Source organism: Osmia lignaria, chromosome 4 (genome assembly GCF_051020975.1).
Source record: "Osmia lignaria lignaria isolate PbOS001 chromosome 4, iyOsmLign1, whole genome shotgun sequence".
In the NCBI taxonomy this organism is placed as follows: Eukaryota; Metazoa; Arthropoda; class Insecta; order Hymenoptera; family Megachilidae; genus Osmia; species Osmia lignaria.
The window spans coordinates 7,356,268-7,380,149 of NC_135035.1; the positions used below are offsets into that span (position 1 = coordinate 7,356,268).

Consider the following 23,882-nt stretch of genomic DNA (forward strand, 5'->3'; position numbering starts at 1 on the left):
AAAAGGATTCCCACCGAATACTAGTCAGTGCATCGTCATATTTACTCTCGCGCTGGAAATTTTTCGCAACACTAATTTAAGAAATGCAAAATTCTAATAAAAATGAATTTAATGTCTCTAATTATGAATTCTTCTGCAATGAAACAAGAATTTATTGTGAAAATTAATCAAACATCCTCGGGCGACTCCCTCCTCAGAGTAAATTTTCAAGAAAACGCAAAATGTGTTGAAATAGATCACTCTGATTTGAAAATCTACCCGTCACGAATTGTCTTCTTGCACATAAATTGTTCATTTTTTCATGAACGTGTAAATAAGTTAAACTTCGCTATTGAATGAATGAAATTTTAAAAAATTCTCAAATCATATTTGAATTTATAATGTACAAAATGTAATTAAATCAATGTAATAGCATCATTAATATGTATATCCAGTATACATATTACATAATACTATCAATATTATATTGCTTTGAACCATCGCAATAATTAAGTCAGATGGTATTTGATTTCTCTATTACAGACAAACTAAATAAAATTGTTTCGGTATTAAAATATTCTAATTCCACAGTTAAGAACATTTAAGAGCATTCATATATTTCATAAATATCTATTGGAATATGTGGAATTGAAATGATATTAAAACACGGAGTACAAGAAGACCTAGCCTAAACTAAATGAAATGAAACAATAAAAATGTTACTACTCATGGGTATAATCATACCCATGGTCACTATGCTTGCCAAGCACGTATACAACTAGTAACCCGTGTCGATTCGGACCATTCGTCCTACGACATGATTGGGCACCAGAGGAACCATAAAACATGCGACTCACCGTTCGCAGATATACTCTTCTTCCGACAGTCAAGTAGGAAGATGGACAACACCAGGTAGGAGGCTGCCTTGTAGGAGAAAACGGAAGTCGTGAAGAAAGCCATTATCAGGATATCCAGGAACTCGGCAAAATCAAAAAATGCATCTGTAACAAAACAAAAAAGAATTACGGTTAATTTTGCAAATTATCAATTTTTATTCTAATAAAATTATATATGAATTTGGATTTTATAAAATATTAGCAATAGCAATTAAACAGAACTCTCGAGTATCAAGTATTGGAATTGTAGATTATTCTATTTGAATTAAAATTAATTAAATAAAGTAATAAGATACTTACACTCTTTCCTTGTGGAGCATCGCCCAAGACTCCTCTTCAGTGGTGCCGTGACTCTAATACCGGATATATCGAGCAATTAAAAAAAAAAAATTAAAAATAAAAATAAAGATATAAAATACTAGTAACGCGACCGTGAATGATTTTCGGCGAACAATTGCAGTGACTCTACTTTCGCGATGAAAAAAGAACAATCAGAGCCGCGATGCTCTAGAAAATATTTTATAATACGCAGCAAACACTGACTCTACTATCCCGTGATTCCTAATTGTACAAACGCAACGCTATTCAGGGCCAGTTCACCCTTGAGAAAATCAAAACATTAAACATATGTACGTGCAAACACTGGCTCTACCGACCGCCTTGCGCGCGGCCACAACAATTCCTGAAAGAAAAGATTATTGAGGAGGTTGGGGATGGGTGGAAATATACAAAACAAACATTCTTCTTATTGAACGTTGGGTTAAGGAAATACTGTTATTATTTGTAAATGGAAATATTCCTGTTCATGAAATATTCTCAATGAACACGAATATTATTCAAATTGAATATTGATCCTAGATTATATCGCAATAATGAAATGTTTTAAATACTTGTTGATAATTATTTCAATGAATATTACAAGAATAGAAAATCATTGTTAAATAAATATAATATACCATTTTATTAAAGTAGAGGATTTCTGTTGTTAAAATTGTAAGCATGCTAAAACTTGTTGAAAATTCTATTACGTCTGAATTTATAAATTGTCTACATTCTTTTCAATAAACAAAGTCCAATAATTAATCATGCTTAAACAGCATGTGATTTAAAAACGTGATTCTATTTTTTATTTACAGTTGCACCGAAAGCTGGATATTATAATACAATTACGACAACTTAACAAAAATATGAATCGATTAAAGAAAAAAAATGTCTCTAATCTTCTCTTTCTTCACCTTGGTACTAGTTAATTATCAAAAATGCTTACAGTTAACAACGACTCAATAAAAAAACAGTAATGCTAAATGTTAATAATTGATTACAATAAATTAAAATAATAAATTTTTACGAAATTCTATTTCAAACCCATATCAGCTGTCATGGCGTCCTTTATCTGTAACAAAAAAGAAATAGGAATTTATGTAAATAAAATTTAATCAACAGTAATAAAGTTATTATTAATAAATAATCGAACTATAATTTATGCAAAGTAATTTAATAGGTACAATACGTACCTACTACTTATGCGTAAAGATGCTCTCAACACGTCTTACCACTTCGAGGTTCGCGAGAGAAATGGCGAGACCTTCCTTCCCGACGAAGACCGGTTGGCACCGCTTCGGCATTCTTCGGTATATTCCGTTGTCGGCCGATAGCCGATACCTAAGCAACGAACAGGTCTAAACAGGAATAATATTATGATGCTCAAGAAAGAACGTTATTAAATTAAAAACAGCAAATTGTGTAAAACAGTATTAAAAATATTCAATAATGTTTAGGAATTTAACGATATAATAGAGAAAATAATTCAGATTCTGCTGTTCCACTCTCATTGTTCATTAGCGGCAAGAACAAAAATTTTCAGTTCACGTATTTTTGAAGAAAACATCGAATTAATGTGAAAGATTAAGAATCTAGACCTCTGTTTGATGTTTCTTTCTGTTTTTTGTACTTCTATCACCCGAGAGGCAATTTAATTTAATATTTGAAGATAATTTAACCTTACCTGTTGCAGACTCGTGCCAAACGGACAAAGCTTCGAAGAGGACTAGTGCACTACCCCACACTCCGCGGCCCGTAGCCTTCAACGACGAATCTGATTGGTCGAAATGGAAAGACGCCATAACGGACGACCAATCACAGTCATTGACAGAAGTTTCAAGTTACTTCGCAACTTTAATACTGAAATAAGGGAAAGGTTCCTTGAAAATTATCAACGCCATATTGAAATAAAATAAACATTACTTTTTTCAACTTAAAGCATCGAAATATAGGAAAGAAGATATAAAAGTACATAGCAGAATAAATGTGAAATATGTTATTTTAATTCGTATCTATTTCAATTTTTTTGGATGTGCATCCATTACGAGCATTATTTAGAATCTATATATACAGATCTTCTGTTAACAGCTTATATCTAATTTACGTTTACATAACTATTTATTAACTTATGGATTACTAGACATTGAGATCAATATTGCATACATTCTATATATATAAATAAACATATAAGCGAAACTTATTACTACAAAATATTTTTCTATCTAATTTTCTCCTTACTATTCTAGACATATCCTTCTAATTTTTACAACATTGTATCGAAATTTCAATATTCATATATTAAGTATCGATACTGTAATATATCGTCATGTTAAATATCGATACAAAATATCGATATTTGAACTGGAAAATATCGATATTCCAAATATCGATACTGTATCGCCCATTACTAATCTGTAGCCACCGACTGTAATAAATAAAAATTACCAAGAATTCATATGTACACTTGCTACATTCTTTTAATTATACACGCCAAACAAACGATTGTATATATAAAATAATACCTTTATTTATAAAATGGTAAAACCTACAAGTAAAATAGTTGATATTTCATGGAGGTTCGGTGGTAAGCATCTAACCCTAAAATATGAAACAGTTATCGAACACTTCAGTATATTTTAAGTATTTAACATAACGCTGTAATTACAATTTTTTTTTAAATTATTACAAAAGAAGTAACATTATACTGTTCTAACTTAATGTAGATTAAAATGAAAAATATCATTATTCAAAGTTAACAAAAATTGATGGAACAACATATTTTAAATCTTAGTTTAATTGTTACAGTAACAGCAGCAAGTAATGAATCTGACAATGTGGGAAAATCATTTTTTCAACTAAAATTATGGCTAGAAGAAGATAGTAAAATTAACAATGTCTTTCTAGAAATGACTATAAGTGAATTTTATAAGTTTTTACATGACTTAGAAAAGGCAAATTGTAATCTCGATTTATTACTTTAAGTAAACATTCCAAATTTCAGGGATTTACTTTGTAAATCCATGTGTATAACTTACAATCTATGTATATAAAAATAAAACTTCAATTGTACAATTATATCTTTGTATTAAATATACTGTATTATAAATAGCAAGTACTAATCTACTGGACTACATTATACGAACTTAAGAATTTTAAAGTGTAAAAATGATGTTTTAAGTATTGAATTATATTTTACTTTATGATGTTAAATATACTCTTTTATGTAAATTACAATTTCGATTGATACAATACAATAAATATCATACCTTTAGAGATTAATGCCTCCACTAATTTACAAATATACATTTGATTGGCTTTTTAACACCTGTTGGTAATCAAGAATCTATTTATGTTATAATCCAACTGTATATTAAAAATATTACTTCTTGTCAAGTGATAAAATTCCATTTGGGAATTCATGTAGAGTCTATTTCGAAGAATTTCTCATCTGAAAATAAATACAAATATTCGTAAATAATACGTAAGATCTATCACTGAAGCACTTATAATATTTCTATAGAATTCAATTAAAAGCTTTATAATTAGATACTTAAAAAAGATCGTAATAACATTGCAATCATAAATAGAAAAGTAGGGAACTTTATTTATTAATCAACATGAGTATACAATTTTTAATCTTTTTGGTTTATCTCCTAACCTTTTCAATCACAACGAGGTATCAACTAACATACATATGTAATGAGTGCAATATTTAAGCATGTCTTGTTTTTTTCTTTTTTTGAAATTCTTAGCATATCTCACTAATTACATATGTAAAGCATTATCAAATATCACAACCACTTATGCAATCATTATAAAAAGGAATTTACACAATAATTATAGTCATTTAATCATACATTCTATTTACATAATTTACTAATTTTGTTGATTTCTAGTAAATAAACAAATTTTAAATAAAAACAATTTTAGAGGATACCGGCAATAAGAAGCTCGTCACGATTAATACTGAACGTAAAATACTATCTGATAAAGTGTCAACTAGATCTGGTAGAAAGTATTAAAAAAATATTCAGATCATTTCGAAATTCTAAAACCAAAAGAGATAATATAAAATGCTTTCAGAATTCTCGCATTTGAACATATAAGTTAGAACATACGCTTGCTTGAAATAAATTAGTCATGTGAAAAACAGGATGTGTTATAGGTCTAATTATTTTACGTTTCGGAGGAACTTGGCTGACTACAGCTCCTCTTTGATTATAAGGTTCTGCTAATGCTAATACAGGATTTTTTAAATCTGTTGACGAACTTTCTTGTAGCTTCTGTGTGGAGAGCTGTTGTAAGGACTTGCCTCTTTCTGCTTTTCGTTGAATCGATTCTAACACCGGTAAAATTGCTCCAAGTAAGGGTCGTTTAGATGGTTCTCCAGACCAACACTGTTCCATTAATTTCCAGCACTCATCATCGAATACGGATAAACGTTCGGGTCGTATTCCTAATCACACAAATAACAATTAAAGATTATGCAAAATCAAATAAATATCGATCAAAATTACCTTTCTTTACACTAGTCCACAATTGTTCCTTGTTATGAAATTGCTCAAAGGCGTATGGTAATCTCACATGTCCAGCACATATGTACCAAAATAATATTCCAAATGCATACACATCAACACTACTATCATAATGGCCAGATAGGAGTTCTGGTGCCATATGAACTGGTGTTCCAACAATACTTCCCGACATCATTGCTTCTGTGATACAAAATCCAAGATCAGTTAACTTAGCCCTGTTTTCTGTATCAAGAAGAACGTTCTTCAATTTAATATCTCGATGAACGAGTCCTTGCGAATGAAGGTAACGGATTCCTTCTAAGACATCTATCGCAATTTGTATACGTTCCAGCCACGATAAACCAGCGCGAATTCCGCAATATAAATCACGACTTAAGCGGTCGGATATTAACAAAACTGCAGATCCAAAACCAAATCCTCCACCATAGGACTGATCGATAACCGATCCTCGAAGTTTTACTATTCTTTTATGATCGGGAATAGATCTAGTGTAATAAAATTCCATAGCAAGATCGTTCCAATGTCTTTCATCCGGTGGAACAACTGACTTAACTGCACATGGACCTGGTGCACCAGGCCAACCATCACAAGCAAATACAACTCCATACTGACCGCGACCAATTTCTTTACCACAATGTGGAATACCGTAGCGGACAGCATCGGTCATCGATGTTGATTCCAGTGCTAATTTAGCCAGCCTGGGAGCATGATACTTTCTGATAGCTATTCTTTGCTCTTCTGTTCTTTCTAATTTTCCGGAATAATAATTTTCTAAAGATCTAAGAGATGCTTGAAACGTATCGTGTGATGCTTTCAGTTTATCCCTGAATTGCATCGATATTGTTCTTGCCAGTCTTGCTGCTGACAAAGAATTTAATATTTCAATAGTAACCTTCTTCCTCCAAGTTACATCTAAGGTTGGCGTTGGTGACCATGGTAAAGGTAAAGACTTGAAAAGTTGTCTTAGTCTTTCCAGGAAAGAATGTATCAAAGATGGTGAAGAATTATGTAAATCGACGTTATACGCAGCTGAAAGTATTTGTTTTAAAGCGTCACTAGCTAATAAACAAGTATCTCGTTCGTAAGATTTTTCGAGGCTTAATAGACAACGCTGTAGCGTGCCGACGAACGTATCCCGCAAACAATTTACAGAATTTACAAGTTGTTTTGCAACTTTTTCACCTAAACGACCAAGTACCAACCGTTGAACTTCACAAGTTGCAGCTCTAACAGTTGCGGACCATTCTGTCCTTTCGGTATTATTAAAAGGAATACTTTGATATGAATATATATCATTGTTAGACAGTGATACATCGTTTTTCATCTCTTGGATGATATTTTGTATTAATTCAGTTAATTCCTCTTGCTTTTCATTAACAACTTTCATCAAACTAGCGTATAACTCATTTTCTTTTTGCTGAGCATACTGTATCCTTTTCGGAGTTATTTGAATTTTACGTGCCATATCAAATGCACTTAATATAAATTTTCGTAGACTAGTTGTATGTACGTCATTTAAATACGTGCTAGCATTAATAAGATAAGATTGTAAACATCCGCGAATGAAATACAAAATTCGATCTGTCTTTTTACACGAATCCAATAAATCGCTAGAAGTTACGTATTGTCCCCCACCTAACCAAGACATTTGATCAACCTCAACAGACTCTTCCATGCCAAGGAAACCTAAATTTGTCAACTGATCTAACCAGGTTAAACCAAGTGAATTCATTCTATCAAAATCAATGCCATCATCATCACCATCATTTTTATTCGATTTAGCGTCATTGGAATTTAATCGATTTTGAAGTCTATGCTGTTCAGATTCAGTCAATTCAGCATCAATACTACCCAATGAAATATTTCCCAGTGATGATACAAAAAGTACAGGATTAAATGGATATGTTTCTTTTAGATCTCTTAATTCTTCTAAATTTGATTCTGTCAATGGTTGCTCACCAAGAGCATATAGAAATATTGGTAAAACATGTAACTGGCCTTTAGCAAGAACTTTTACTGCTCCATTATTTGGAGCAATAAATATTTGAACACCATCCTTTAATATAGGTTGATCAAGTTTGACCTCAAGTACTGTTGGACAACTTGTGTCTTCATTACCAGATTTTGTTAAATCCTCAATTGGTAGGGTACTCCATTGTTTGTCACTGGTTTGTATACTTTCCACTACTTCATACTCAAGGCCTAATGTAAGACTGATATAATTTGTTGGACCATAACTAAGTCTGATCCATCGCCACATGCCATTACATACTGGTAAAATATCACTGGAAGTTAAGCTATTAGTTAGTGCAGCCTTTGCTTTGCTATCTTGTCCTAAAATTACAACTGCTGGATAATTTCTTAAAATATGTGAAATTCTATTTAATGTTAATGGAGGCAATAAATCTTGAACAACATTTTCTGCAACAAAAAAAAGATTTTTATATACATTTTTTATACACAAAACAAAATTTAACACTCATTTTTATATATTTACCTCCAGGAAAGAAGTTTTCAAGGTTAATAACTTCCAATGCTCGTTGGGTTTCATCAAGAATATACTGCAACTGATTCCTATTACGCTGATATCTCCTGAATTCCTGTGGTAGTTTGCTTAACATCTTTTTCTCCTTTATTTAAAAATTCTCAGTACTCCAAAATTGCTCATACTCCAATAATATTTTATTATTTATTAAAGCATGCCTTCAAGGTACAATATAACAGCTTTGTTACTAACCATTCAATCAGTTGAATGTAAAGGATTTTAATTAAAGTATTTCTCAAGTAATATTCTCTTTTTGAACATAATAATACCATCAACTATTTTTCTCTTCATCCAATTAATCAATTGTTGATCTTGCAGCTATGAAAATGTACCATAAATGCTGAACAAATATATGTGTCAACCAGTTTTCACTATGAGACTCTCATGGTGCAATAAATGTTAATCAAGAATTTTGACAGTTAGTCTATACAGCGATATCACTGTTTCAAAAAATTGTTTACTCAAAAATCAGGAACCCTACCTAATACGCTACGAACCATCAACACTGGACATATGAAACTTAAGCGCGGTTAGTTTGACTCAAACATAAGACGTTCATTGCAACCGGGATCTACATACTGTTATTGGCTATATCTAAAAACAAAACGTTGAATTGTATGATAAATCGTACGCACCATTTAGTTGAGATGATACGCTACTTTAACACATGCTTACATATGTATCTTTGCTCTATGCGATTAAAGAAACACAGACCACTGCACAGACGAAGAATGTAGAATAAACAAGATTCCCCCTGTGTAAGAAGATAAAATTCTCAGAAATATGTGAACAATTGCAAGACATTTACGGCTACAGTGAAACTCATCTACATTAATATTTGTTGCGGAAAATAAATATTTAAAAGCAACTTATAAAAAACGAGTATTCCCCCCAAAAGAGAATATTATTCGGAAAAATGAAACTGTTATCGAGGCATTATCTGTCAAGTTTTTTTATTTTGCGCATACGTACATAGTAATAACAATATTAAATGAAAGTATTTTTATATGTATTAATATTCAGTGTTTATTTGTGACAATGTATTCATTCAAAAGAATGATGTAATAAATATTTATAAGCAAGTCATTTTGATTACAAATGGGTGTGATACACTGATATGGAGTTTATGTACAAAATACAGATACGAAGTGCAAAAAAACGACATGTAATAAATTACACGTGCTCAATAACTTTGCACTGATAATTATTGAGCCATCGGTATGATTTATTATCTAAAATGTGTCATGAAAACAGCCTTAATATTCTCGAACTTTGTGCATTCATTACTCTATTATATGTGGCACATATGTCTTATAATGAAATTATATTTATATGACGGCAATCTTTCTTATCTTTCTATACGTATGAAATACATCATCAACATACGTTCAATTAACGAATAATTAACCATAAATTGCACCAAATTATACCATTAATTTGATAATGAAATCAGAACATGTTTCAGGAAATAAAATAAAAGTTGGTTGCCCCAAAAGGTGCTTAAACTATGAACTATTTTACCGACGCAGAATTCGGTAAAATAAAACAGAGAATTGCTTTTTCCGTACAAAATAGATTGCTTTTATCCTTCTATAGAACGTTCTATAGATGCAATATAAATCGAATACCAATATCCAAAATCGTTTAAGGTGTTAAAATCGAAAATTATCTAAATTCAAATAGCATTCCAGACTGAAACACCTTTAAGAAAACCGCCGCAAAGTATCTTTCCTCTACCGGCGAAATAGTGAACTATGTGGCAGTTCTGTTCAGTACCGCGCTATGGCGTCGGCAGTAGTGTTTGTGAAGCGCGATGGACAACGTTCCAAAGTAAGTAACGCTCATTCTTTTTCACTTTTATTACTTTTAATGTTTATAACATATTCTAATGTCATCGTGTAGTAAGTAATATCGATGCAGAGAATCTTTTAAGCTACAACAAGTTAAGAAACTAGAGCAAAGATACACAAAATGTAATATCATTGGTATCAGCGGCGTACGCGACAAAGGGATATAGCATTTTAGGGCTTATATGTACATACAAACTTAAATGCAAAACTAAAACTAAATACTACATTTTCGGGAAGAATATTTTCGTATTAACGCAATTACGATTATGTACTTTGAAATTGTAGAACGGTTTGGTAGCGCCAATAAGTCGTAGAAGATGCTTATTTTACCACGTGCTCTCAGATGGCGCTGAGAGTGCCATTTTGAAATTCTTACGAAAGTTTCTGCAATATTCTCATCACACCAAATTAATTCCTTTATAATATATAATGTTATTTTATTATTATTGAAACGAAGTAATTGTGATAGTTTGATATTAAGAATATAATTTTCAAGAGGGACGTACAATTCTATATATTATATATTAATATGAAACATGCTCACCTTGCAAATATGTTACATGTATTTACTCCATTTATTTATGTAAATTTGTTGAATATGAAAGTTTCATTATTACGTTTCATACCGTGATGATTCTTTAGTCTGAAAAATTCGCAAGTGCAATCAGTAATCAAATTTATTAGTTTCTATTGTCTTGGGGAGCAAAATTCTTTTCCGATTTTATGGCGTGGAAAGACGATATAATAAGGAGAGAGCTGCCTCGAGCGAAGCTGCGAGTAACGAGGGAATAAGAATGGCTAGGCAGTCGAGGGTGGTTCTAGAGACGGTTCGGGAAGGGGGTGGTACAAGATTTACTGGACCTGCTAGTAGCCGCTAACTTTGCAGGGGTGTCTTCTCAAAAAACATTAAGGTGATATAATATGAAAGCGAAAAAATTCTTCTCGTTCAAAGCACAGACTTCTTTTCAATCTTTCGTACGAAATAACGTGTTTGTAAAATTAGTAACATTCGTACATAAAAATCGTGTTTAGCAAGCGTACGTAACACTTAAGGTTGCGCTTAAATTTACGTGCTTTTGAGAAGAACTGTTGACTCAGGAGTATACGGATTGTAATAAAAATAAATATTCTGAGCGTATGTGTGCTAGGTAGGGTGGTAAAGTATGAGAAGGGAGATAGAAACTGGGTAGAAGTTAGAGGCTACGACGTCGTTCCCCACGTGTATGTTCCATAACGATATATAAAAGAGGACATATTTCTGAATAAATCGTTTTTTCTTTTTGTAGATTTTGTACGTTGAACGAGCGATAAACTAGAAATCGACGGGTCATGGGTGAAAACATACCAAGGTACGTTGAATTGTATGGATTTTCACTGTAAAAATATATAAACTTTCGATTCTTATTTTTATTGATGTATGAATCTTTTGTTTCTTTTTTTTTATTTCAAAGGCGAAAAGCGAGACGTGCAGAGGTTGAGCACTTCTACATGAAACTGAAAACACAAATCTCGTGGTCGTTTCGGACAGTTGAATTCCAAGATCTGGATAATGGATCCCCGGATGTACTCTCGGAGCGACTCTTCCGTGAGTTTGAATCAGTCTTTATTTCTATCTCTCACGATACCGATACATTTATTCGCTTCTACTTTTCCCAGTAGTTAAGCTTGAAAATCTCTTTTTTAATTATGTTTAGTATGTAAGGTATATTCTGGCACGTTTTGCATGCGTTATTCTATAGAAAGTAAAGTAAAAGATACAGAGAGACAGACAATGATCTGTTTCTGGGGGGTGTTGAAGCGGAGGTCAGGACTTCCAGAAGCGTATAATTAATTTCCCATGTCACCCATACCCCTTTCGTACTCTTCGTCGATCTGCCCCACGCAAATCCCCGAACCACGACGACAATATTGCTGGCCATTTCGTTTCGACAGTGCCCAAACGCCTCAGTAGTTCTCCTCCGTTTCCAAACCCCTTTTCGAAGCTAACCCCATGCAACGAAAGGGGTGACTTCACGAACAAGCAACCAGAACCGATCTAACTCTCTGTCCTTATCGATCGTACGATTTTTCCTTCTCTATCTTGCGCATACCGACCCGTCAATATCACCTTCCCGTAATTAAACACTGTTGTCTGTTGATCAACAGTTGACATTACGTAACCGAGTTTCCTGATCTCGTGTAGGAACGTGTATCCGTAAACCGGTATACTCGTGCAACGAACCGTGTGAGCGTTCTATATAGGTATTCGAACGATCTTCTGACCCCTGGTTAGTCAACTCGAATCGGTTAATTGGATAAATGTCCGATGAACGACGGGCCATCTCTCCCCCAAGTCCTGTACTCGGTCGTCTCCGCCTCCTTCTCTTGCTTCTTCTACCATTCCCGATGCTTCCCGTTGGGTTATTCCCCCTTTTATTCATTTCCGCCACTGTTCTTATCAGCCTCATTGGGAAAACAATCACTTGTTCCGTAGATATTAACTTATCGAGGCAGGCTGCCTTTCATTTTCTCAAATACATTTCACCTTTCGCCTTGAAACTTTTTGTTTAATTTTAAGATTTTTATCGCGATTGCTTCTGTTACGAAATATCTTTTAATTAATGACGATGGAGTTCTCCAATTTGCTCGAAGAATTCTAATCACCTATATCTATTTATTTTCTGATCCCCTTGGTGACGGGTTCTAGGGAATATTGCATTTCCAGTTTCCGCAAACCATCTCTCTTCGTTTGTCTCCGTCCGGCGTAGACTTCGTTCTCGGATTCTATAATCCTCTTACCGCATAGTTTCATCACGCGATTTATGTTATTAAATTCATGGTTGACGTATCTTGCTTATTCATTTTATCGAATCATTTGAACTTGATGAAATCACGCAGGTGACCGATCCGATATTTACCATTTCGCGTTCGCTTTCGTTGTTCGCACAACATCTGGCGTTCGAAATTAGGGTTTCGAGCATAGATTAGGATGCGTCGTGTTCACATGCCGGCGGCATTTCTTAGTGGCAACGACGGCAAATAAGGTAGTCGGATTCTAATTGCCTGTCATAAATCAAGAACAGCACCTGCACAATTTCGAGATGTTTATGGGGCGGTGCTGTTACGTCCTTCATTAGGATAAAGTACAGACGAAACGACATACTGATTCAAGTTTAATTGATGCTCGATTTAAATTAATATCGTTAATTACAGTTCGAGAAACATCAACTTCCATGGGTTTCTCGAAAAGAAAACATCGCGTTACATATATCACCCCAGTTGACATTCACGTTCACACGTACAAACCTCAAAATCGTAATTACACCGTGACCATAAGATTTAATTGAAAGGGTAACATTAATGGGATTGAATTTCTCTCTTATCTGTTTTCGAGAAGCGAAGGGATAAGAGGGTAAATGTTGTGCCGTAATGTTACTCGAACGATGAACAAGGGCATTCGAACAATTTCATCGCCGTTTTCCTGCAAGGGCGACGAATTAGCGCGGTATTAGAGTAGGAGACACGAGGAGGGGCGGAGATTAGTGGATATGTAAATTAGGCGCCTCCTTTCCTGTGCTATTTGTCATTTTTGTCAACCGACCAGTCACTTGGGGATACAGAGTGCTATTGCTTAACGAAGGGAGAGGTGAAATCAATTCGCCAAACTGGTGAAACCTGGACCTAGAAATTATTCCTTTTGTCTCAAAGTACTCATAAAGTCATGTACCCTTACATGTATATACCAAGAATCCGTCCAGAAGGTCGGCGACGTACGGGACTTAGATTCTGACAATTTAAATTCTCAACTAATATCATAAACTTTTTGTATAAATAAATAAATTTCACGAACCATCAGTTTAAAAGTTGAAGCGTCTACCTTCCATATAGTTATCGTTTAACACAATAGCAACGAGGTAGATCGTGCTTAGCTGGCAATTCTCCAGTTTACATTTCTTCTTGTTACATAATTGAGTGGTTAGAATAAAAATGTGACGTTTATGAAACACCGTCACAGTATTTGCATCGTTAAAAATCCACCACTGTATATATACATATAACGTTATCGAGCAAATGAAAGACTTCTTCGTCGAAGAATAAACGGAAAAAATGAAGTACGGTTTAGGGAGGAGGGAAACAGAGAGAGGAAAGAAGATAAACTGCAACCCTCCCGCCAATAATATGCCGACAAGCTTTATTTTATTTAAGCAGCCCCAGTTTTTCATTACATTCATCCTCGCGCCTCCCTCTTTATTCTCTTAAGGTACATAAGATACACCGTTGAGTTGGATATACTTGGTGGAAAAAGTATCTTTGTTACTTGGATGTGGTATTCGCTATTCTCAATTTTTGACATATTTTCCTCTTCGTCCTTGCATTTATTCAGATACAGGTTTATGACAAAAGTTTTATTTTTCGACAGAAGTATTTAAGGGTAGAATCATTTTTAACATACTCGATTTCATCCTGACGAACGATCGTATTTCGGGATACGAGTCAGCCAGGGAAGAAAAAGAAAGCGAGTTTAGGGTGTCGGAGATGCAAGATTACCGTCGAAAAAACTTTTTGCTTCGACTTGGGAGGGATTTATTCTGGATTCCCTGTAACCTATCGAAGCAGGTCATTCCACGCAATGTCCATGGTCGGAAAACTTAGATGACCTTGGGAATCGCAATCGATCGACGAAACCTTTAGGGTGGAACGTTCGAACTTACCATTCCGATACGAATAGAAGTTTCGGTCAATTTTCGTCAATTTGTAAATTCTTCCAAGAAAAGATCCATAGGACACTTCGATTAATAAAGTAACGTCGTATCTGTACGATGTAATTTAATCTCAAAATCACTTAACAGAAAATCGACAAAGTTTATTTCGAAAACGCTTAATAGCAACCTCGAAATCTAGCGGTGTATGCGTAAACTTTCATGTTCAAATATTTGTGCGTATATATGTCTGGATTCTCCGGGTTGTTCCATCTTCAAGGGTACGTGACTGCACCCGGGAGCGCCATCCCTTCTACCCTGAAACAGGAACATCGAGCGTTAACGGAACTCGGGCCAACCAACCACCCCCACTCGTACACCCTCCCCTTGCTCTTAGCCATTGCATACTTTATTGTGCGCATTATTTAAATGAGCGCAACTTCGCCGTAATCTTGCCACCGAGCAAACCCCACCAAACTCCTACGCCTCTTTCTCTCTTCTCTACCCCTAACCCTGCTGCCAACTACCTAAGCAACCCTTAAACGTGTGGCGGTAGCTGGCGCGGAAAGGAGCGAGGAAACGACGAAGAACGAGAGAAAGAGGAGGGGATCGGAGCGACTAGCAAGGGAAACCGGTGGTGGGAGTATAGGGTTTTGGTATGGGGTGGTGGTCGGTCGGTCGGTCGAGCTTTCCCTGGGGTTGTTGCTGCTGCTGTGGGGCAGAGAAGAGGCTGGCCGAGCGTGTTTTTGCGAGCTGTTTCTGCTGACCAGTGCGGCTTTTCCTGTGCGGTCATCTCTCGTCGCCTCCCAAAGCTTGTAGAGTCGCTTATTGCCCCGAAGCTCCTGTTAACCGCCCTCTCCTGTCCAACGGAATATTTTCAAAGAACCGTAAACCGATTTGAACTAATTTCATGGGCCGCGTGTTCTTCCGCGTTCGGGACAATACACAAAGCTGATGTCATTTTCGTTCGGCAATTTCGACGCACAAACTGTTTGCGAGAAAGCACGGTTCACAAATTATCATTGGTAGAGAGGATACATTATAGATAGTTTCGATGTATGATAATTTCGTAATATAGCTGGAGATTAGGATTGTTTTTCTTTTTTGGAAGTTTGCGCTTGAAGATTTCGAGCAGAGGAAATCTCATATCTTCGGGCGTTCGCTTTGTAAAGCTTTCAGGTACACGCTAGTCTCGCTACTAAAATGTAACCTCGTTCACGTACGCTACTTAAAGAAGCTTACACGCTTGTACGTTACACGTATGAAACAAAGATTTTACTTCGAAATCTCTCGGGTCGAACAATTAGGCGAATCACACAAACGTAACAGCAGAACATTAACTCGTAATGCGACCCTTCATTTACTCGGCCGTTAGCCACATTCTACTGGCCTTCAAGGGCGAGTTCACGTCATCCCTCTGCCCTTTCGATCTCTTACCTTCGATCGAGGTTTCGAGTTAGCCTGGAAAAACACGTCAATTATATATATACCTTCGGTGTTTAAGAATATACAGCGTTCTACAAATCCTTTACAAAATTATCCAACGTTACATATTAAACGGTTTCGAAGTGAAGAGTGTAAAGATAGTTTGACATTTAACAAAGACGTGAAAAATCGAACACGTTTTATCGGTGTCTTCTTTTAAGTTCAAATTACTGGCGGATTTTTCCTTATCTTTCTTTCTGGTAAGCCAGGAAAGAATAACTACCAAAGATATCGAGTCTGCATATGTATCAACCAGCTGAATTTCTTCGCAAAGAGATCGATAGGAAAAGGAATTAAGTTGGGCCTCTCTTCTCTGCTTGAAAATGATAAAAGATATTTATCACAGGAAAATTGAACATGTTTGTTTATTGGATAAACATAGGTCGACTGGATGTATCAGAGGATTTACATGCGCTCTGTAAATACCGACAATTCTGTCCCGGAAATTGTTGAAAGCTCCACCCCTTTTGGTAGAGGCTGGAAATATTTTCAACGCAAACAACCCGTTGCCGGCGCTAATCGTAGAAGAAGCTTATGCCGAGCACGTGGCACTTCTTTGAAGAGCCGTTGGACGAGTGTAGGCCTTGCCAAATACAGAATCCGTTTGACCGTCAAACGTACAGAGCAGAAAGCTTTTATCCTTTCTACCCTCGCGGCTCATCCTGCCGCCTAGAGGAGCCTCTTCAACCCCTTCCAATCTTTGTCCCGCAAAGGGAAATATTTACAAATATTTCGCAACTATACAACCGTTTCACACCGCACTCGTTTTTCGACGTCTTTCAAGAGGGAACCGCTTTTTTATTCTTCATCTTCTTTTCAACCCTCTTTCACTCGTGCCTCGACGCGTTCGCGAACAGTAGAATTTTAACACTTCGCCTGCCCTGACAAAACAATAGCAATTTTCTTTCTGTCTTGGAATATTTATTTTATTGGCAAAACGAATCGTGGACCTTCTCTATTTATGTACGAACTTTGATGTTTCTTCTTATCAATATAGAAGAGCAAGGGAAGTTTAGGTGTTTCGACGTAAATCAGTAAGGGTGGCTGGCGAGGAGAGGATTCGTTCGTTCAGCACCCAGTAGAAGCTTCAATCACGTAAGGGCATCCCCGATCAGTAAACAAGCGAGGGTCGTTACAGCAATGGTTAAACTGATGACTATAGGCCAATAAGAGGCTAGGGGGGTATTTAGGAGGGTTGTTTACGGCTACTTTTCTTTTTCTGGTCAATAAGGTTTAACTACCCCCAGGGACCGTCGATCTGTCCATGCAGTTTTCCTAATTGCTGACGTTGCAACAACTATTTCTATCGTCTTTGTCCAATGTGTACCTACTTTTCTATCTCCATATTGAAATCAGACCATTTGTACTTTATATTATTTCTGGAACACATCGAAAAATAATTTGATGGCATAAATTGTACAAACTTCTTTTTACAAAAAGAAACATAGAATAATTGGAGAGACATAAAATATGCGATCATCAGAGTGTTAATATTGCATCGAAATATTAAGTTTCCATGGATTCAGAGAGTATTTGCCAACGAAGTTACCTTCGATCCATCTCCGGTAAAAATCAGACGAGGGAACGTCGCGAAAGTAAAAACAATGGGATTGAATGGACGGGAAATACCGCATTGAGTTTAAGGGTAACGTGACAGCAGAGAGCATTTGCATGTGCCGATCGACCACGCGGAAGAAACGTCGTTTTCATCGTCTTTTGCTCTTAAGCGACTTGTTTTCTTTTTTATCCAACCCTTTCTCTCTCTGCATCCATTCGCCGAGCGTTCGCAATTCAATATCCACGGTCAAAACCTCGTACGCCGATGCTTTTTCCTCTGTTTCACGTTTATTTTCTCTCCGGCCTGTTTATATTTCGTCGGTGAAAAAATAATAAGATAGCAAAGATGTCGGAGTTACTCGAGGGGACTTAACGAATATGGATTAAAAGTTCTTCGAGGCAATAGTAAGAGAGAAAAGATAACGAGAGAGAATGGAACGGCGAGCCGTAGAGTAGGAACAGGTTGGTATTTGAGATTGGCGGCTGCGAGAGGGGTAGGTGGCTGTACGGGCCGATGGAATTGTGTTTGTATTTTAATGAGGGGGCTATGCTAATCCCTCTCGCGGCACGCAGTCGTTCCTCTCCTCTCCGGGAGAGAAGGAAAACCCGTTTTTCCATTTCACGGCTGCCGCAAACGGCTCACGGCGTTGAACCGAGTCTGAGCCGTGAAGAGGAGCCGCGCGGTTAGAGACCGACGAATAAATTCGCACTTCACTCGTGTATTTGCAAATTTTAAAGAGAAGGGGGGTGAACCTACAACGCCCGATTGTTTTAATATCTTTTGCCTGCCTGCTTGCCACCAGAGGCTGCCGTACGGATGGAAAAATCGAAATCGTAAAAGGGGAGACAGTTTTTCAACTGTCGTTCGCGTTGTATTTGTTTTGATTATTTTCAAATCTACCTCTTTAACGAAATTGTAGTATATGGACCATGGAATACTTTCTGCAAATTTAATTTCTTTCAATTTTAAAAAAAATTATTTGATTATTTGAAATTTTAAGCGTCACTCATCCATGATCCATGTTAATCGTTGTTGAAGGGTTTCGTTATTCGCTTGGGGGGACGAAACTTAAAGAGGATGATTTCAACCTTCCCAGAACAAAAAGTTCACCCTACGCTTCCCTGTCTGAGTATGCTCGATGATGTTGCTCCTCGTCCTGCTCCCGGCACCGGTTCACCCCTCTTTGACCCACTGCCATAATTTCAGGAATCGATAGTGTTCATACGCGTGCTTGCATTACGCTTCTGTTTTCACCTTCGAACGATCACTTTCCACGAAAGGTCATTCATCCCCCGATAACAAAAATCGAGGCGATTGATAAACTCTCTTCCATCGTAAACATTCGCGTTCGCAATTAATATCAATTTCCATCGTGACGTTGTAAATGGAATCGAAGGATTCGTCGCGGAGACGTACAAAACAGTTTGGCGAGTGGCTGTTACAGGAGAACCGAGAGCTTTTTTTTCCAAGGGAGTGAGTTTGGAAAAGTACGAAACTTCCTGGTAGACAGGGAGTTACGTTGAGATAGGGGCCAATCCAATTCGCTCGATGTATTTACAGATCACTAGCCGAAGCATAGGGAGCTTGTATCCCTATATCGAATTCAAATCGCACAATTTCTCGGTTGTTTTTCCATACTACGAAACAGAGTATTCTAGGAAAAAAATGTTCTATTCTGAACCGAAAATATAGCATTCCTATTTCATCTGTTCGAGTTAATAAGCTTTCCCAAAGTCGAGATTATTTTTAGGATAGCTGAATTCGTATCAACATATAACGATTAATCGAATCATTTATATTTGTTCACGAATGAGCGACGTTTGCCGGGAAAATCGCAAAGAAAGATTGAAAATATCTTGAATAGGGGACGGGACAGTGTTTAATCAGATTCGGTTGACATAGCGTAGGCCGTTTTGGTTGAACTTCAGCAAACATCGCGGATGGTGTGTACAAGAGTGCAAGCCTGCTTGAAATTTTCACATTCTCTTTCGCGTACAATCGTTCCACGTGGAATCTGGCCGGGCTAGGCGACAGCCAGCAGACGGTTTAAACAATTCGCCGAAGGGAAAACGAGGTGGAAGGAACAAAAAAAAAAAAAAAAGAAGAGAGATAGGTGGGTGGGAAAGAGGGAAAGGACACGGGTAATCCCGCTTCTCGTCTGCTTCGTGATACATCGAGATATCGTCGAGTCGTTGTTGACCGAAGTTTCGATGATTCTGGTCGGAGAGAAAGATTCAACCCCGTGCCCTCGACGATTATGTGCGAGACCGGTTGCCGGGGGTTGAACGTCTATACACCCCGCTATCGATGTATTTTCAATACCGAGACAAAGCGATATAATCCGCGTTTAATTGGAAAACTTCACTCCGAATCTGCAACCCCTTTTCTCGCCACGGTCCTGATCGCGACGGTGTTATTAAAATAAGGTATTTTTGAACAGAACCGAAGGATTTTCGCGCGTTTCGTGCATTCGAGAAAATATAAAATTGATCTGAATAAGAAATAAGTAGGAAGGAGTAAGAAAGTCGTTGAAGTTTGGTCCGCTTCCTGTAGGGCAAATTTTACGACGAGTCGTCCGCCGTGCTCGTCACCTCCTGTATACTACATCCGCGTATCTTTTTTCCTCGCCCGAGGAACTTTCATCGAGGATGGGGTTAAATTTAAAAAGTTTTTTAAGCACGCTTTGTCGTGGTTTAGCACTGCATTGCGAGGGAAACTCGCGCGTAAGAGCGACGATCTTCGTTGTTCCTGTTTGCCCCGTCAGTCATGTCGTTCCCGTAACTTTCGGGGATGATTAACCTGGTGTGACGGTGGAAAATAACATTGGCGACGTCTTGTTCGCATTTGCCGAAAGACGGTGTTTCTGTCTTCCTCGGCGACGAACTTGAATCGTGTAATTTCGCTTGGGCTCCCGGTAAACTAGTTTTGCGCGTCGAACTTCCCCTATTTCGCGTTGAATATTTGAATCCCGCGAGATAATTATAAATAAATAAACGTGATTTTCAGAGAAGGAAAATCTACCAGTCGATAATAACCACCGTGAGAAAGTGAAATATTCAAATTGACTTCTCATTTATTGAAGATCCTCGAATCACACCCCTTTGCGTGCTGGCTACTAATAATACACATCGCGAATTAATATTTCCGAACGTTCTTCTTATAGACGTGTCACGCAGTCGTACATTGCAATAATTACAGCTGGTATTTTCAATCGGGGGTATCATGTTCATCCCTCTGGAGATTGACACAGATGGTTCCCGATGCAACTGAAACAATTATAATACCGTGGAAACACGATCTATTTCCATCCACATGTCAGAATGAAATCACTTGAGACAATGAAAAAATAAGAAACAAGACAGAGATATGTAACAGAGCGACGTGATAAATATCAGATTCTTTTTTCTTTTCTTGTATCGTGTTTGAAATTGAAAGGGTTAATATAATTCAAAAATCAAGTGTTTCGTATAAAATACATTTTCCACGGTGTGCAACATAAACCAAAGGGACAAGAAGATGAGAAAGAATACTGAAGGGTGCGGGGTGAGAAGGAGAGGGCCATCGTGATAATTGTTATTACCATAACGCCTGTTATAAATGATTCGGAAGATTCGTTCTTTGATTGTTATGCCCTGTACTTAATAATACCTCGTCGGAGATCAAGCTCGAGTCAGATGGCAGAGAAATCAGGCGTGAGAAGGCGGCTCACCCTTTTCTCTCTCCCTTGAACTCGCGCTTTTAAAACGTCTTTCAAGTTTTCAGCTGCGCGCAGCATTCTTGCCCGGCAATCGGAGGGTTACCCGCTGCCCTTTGTCCCGATAATTAAATCTAACGATTGTCATATTTTAATTGTTCTTCTTTACCAGCGGACACGGCCGATATCGTAATGACGGTGTAACGGGTCAGCGGAGGGTAGTAAAAAAGAGAGAAAGGTTTCACGATCTTAATTGCTGGCAGCATCTCTGTTTGAAAAATGGGGTAAAAAACATTTGACATCGATAGATCAGAGGAAAATTTGTTCAATAATTTCGCGCATACCTTTTCGATAGAAACTTTAGTTAGGAAGTCAGTGTTCGATACGAATCGAAAGAGGGGGAAGAGGGTTTAGATTGGAACGGGGAAATAGTCGGCCGATAGAAATGCCATTAGCTAATCTTTTTTTGTTCCGTGTATCACGGGACACGAGAACACCTAATTCCGTGTGGACTATACGTATAGAAAGTAGCAGAGAAGTCGGATTATACGAGCGAAACGATGGATCCACCCGGTGGTATCTCCGTCAGATAATCGCAATTGGTTGGAAGCGCGTGCGCGCGGGCTCGGTAGCGAAAGCGAGCGGATTCGTGCACCCCGGGATTCCTGCAATGCCGGAAAACATTCTCAATATTTGCAGATTGCAATGAGACATGCGAGCGTCGCTTCTTTTTTACCCTCTTTTAGATCCGCTTTAGGCGGTTTCGAGACACACGCTCACCGGTAATGGGCCTCTATCTTTCTCCCTTTTCCTTCTTTTTCTTCCTTCTTTCTGCTTACGAACCCACGCCAACCCCTCGAAGAAGGCTGCTGGTACTCTTCCACCCCTCCTAGCCCCTTCACGCCCTTCTATCGAGCCCTCAATTTACCTCAACGGCACTTTCTCCTCTTCTGTCGGATCGTAGGTGTCAATTTGGCCTCGAGTACCTGAACGAACTTTTCACCAGTCCTTTCCTCTTTATCCTTTTTAATTTTTGCCATACCACTTGAACATTTGTCTTCGTTGATTGGAATCTTTGTTGATGAAAGTTGTTCGACTCGAGACGGAATTGATTCTCCATGGAACTCCAGTTGAACATTTCAATTATACGTTATATCTTTTATGATAGGAAAAATATAATTGTTAAACGAGTTCCAAAATTTATTTTAATTAATGAAGTTCATAATAATTACACTTTCATTCATGAAATTCCAGGATTTGTTGCAAGTTCAGTTTTGGGAAAATTATATCATTAATTCTCCTCTGCAAATGACCGTATTATCTTTTCTTTTCATTTAAGTAATTACACTATTAATTCTATCGTTTCTGGTGTGTATCCATCGTAATCGTTCCGTTTTTTTTTTTCATTGAATAGACAACGAAGACGGTAAGCATAGGGAGTTGTTAATTGCATTTTTTGTCTCGGTGAGGTATTTAGGGAACAGGGTGTAATTATTAGCGAGGTAAAACGTAATAGAAGAAACTCCTCAGACAGTGGAGATAATGAAACTTAGAAGGGGGTGAAGCAAATGAGGGGTGGTTGTCGCACGTATGGTCGGCAAAACCTTTGCCTACTCGAGTCCTTTGTGCATACGGGAATAGGGTTTGTCCTCCTTCGTCGGTGTCCCTGTCGTTCTTGGACGTTTGCGTTCGCTTGAAAATTCGACTGTTCCCCTTCGACGTTCGACGTTGTAACAATCAAAATCAACATACCAGGAGAAAGTTTACAAGTTCAAGATCGTTTGGTTTCATTTCACTGTCACAACGAAACAATCGAATTTCTTCAATTGCAACTCGTTAATATCGGTTTATGCTTCGAAACACGAAACAACTGATACAACTTTCGAGAAGAGTGCTTGATTATGTCCTCGGAGACGTATAATTAACCGCTATAAATGAGGGTGGCGTTTCGTGGTTGTATAAATAACTTACGCATTGTCTTGAATCCGAGTCTCGGAGCCTCGTGTTTGTACGACCATAATTTCTTCCCTCTTTTTCCCTCGAATAAATCAAACAAGAGTTGTTATTATACACGAAAGAATCGTTCTCTTAACAAACCTTGGCACGAAAAGTCGTAATTTTTTTTTTTTTTTTTTCTTACCCTGGTACAGTTATTAGCATGAATTTAATTAGAGGCGCCATCGTGGTCGGCCGGGTGTGCGTCGACACATTGTATAAATACAATTATTGTTCATAAATATTCATCCACATTTAATATCGGGACATTGTGGCGCGGAAGTTTGAGAAGAAGGCGACAGTGGAGTTTGGTCGAAAGTTTTCAGAAAATCCTCTGCCCCCACC

The 23,882-nt window shown here is 37.2% G+C and overlaps 2 protein-coding genes across 8 annotated transcripts in view; one reads left to right on the forward strand and one right to left on the reverse strand.

Annotated features, from left to right (window-relative positions):
• Positions 1-3,979: 3,979 nt before the first annotated feature.
• On the reverse strand, positions 3,980-9,187 carry Ripk5 (receptor interacting protein kinase 5). 7 transcript variants are annotated; one of them, XM_034322238.2, is made up of 6 exons: positions 8,952-9,187; positions 8,469-8,870; positions 8,229-8,361; positions 5,714-8,152; positions 5,509-5,652; positions 3,980-4,644 (listed from the first exon to the last, which is right to left on the reverse strand). In XM_034322238.2, exons 2-6 carry the CDS (start codon positions 8,469-8,471, stop codon positions 4,613-4,615), a joined length of 2,751 nt encoding a protein of 916 aa, XP_034178129.2. In that variant the 5' UTR covers positions 8,472-8,870; positions 8,952-9,187; the 3' UTR covers positions 3,980-4,612. The 7 variants fall into 7 exon arrangements, with proteins under 7 accessions (XP_034178129.2, XP_034178128.2, XP_034178125.2 ...); XM_034322237.2 differs by lacking the exon at positions 3,980-4,644 and having other exon boundaries at positions 4,777-5,652; positions 8,758-8,870; XM_034322234.2 differs by lacking the exon at positions 3,980-4,644 and having other exon boundaries at positions 4,777-5,652; positions 8,229-8,434; positions 8,546-8,870.
• An 890-nt stretch (positions 9,188-10,077) lies between these two features.
• Positions 10,078-23,882, forward strand: part of FoxP (forkhead box transcription factor P) — a 209,270-nt gene continuing 195,465 nt past the window's right edge. The window contains exons 1-3 of the mRNA XM_034322852.2: positions 10,078-10,106; positions 11,413-11,475; positions 11,578-11,711. The gene's annotated coding sequence lies outside the window, so the exon portion shown is untranslated. The remainder of the gene's footprint in view (positions 10,107-11,412; positions 11,476-11,577; positions 11,712-23,882) is intronic.

Coding starts and splice junctions, on each gene's coding strand:
- Ripk5 (XM_034322231.2), bottom strand. Junction 8,153..8,228: donor TGAAAACTTCTTTCCTGGAG/GTAAATATATAA, acceptor TTTTTGTTGCAG/AAAATGTTGTTCAAGATTTA. Junction 5,653..5,713: donor GTGGACTAGTGTAAAGAAAG/GTAATTTTGATC, acceptor TTGTGTGATTAG/GAATACGACCCGAACGTTTA.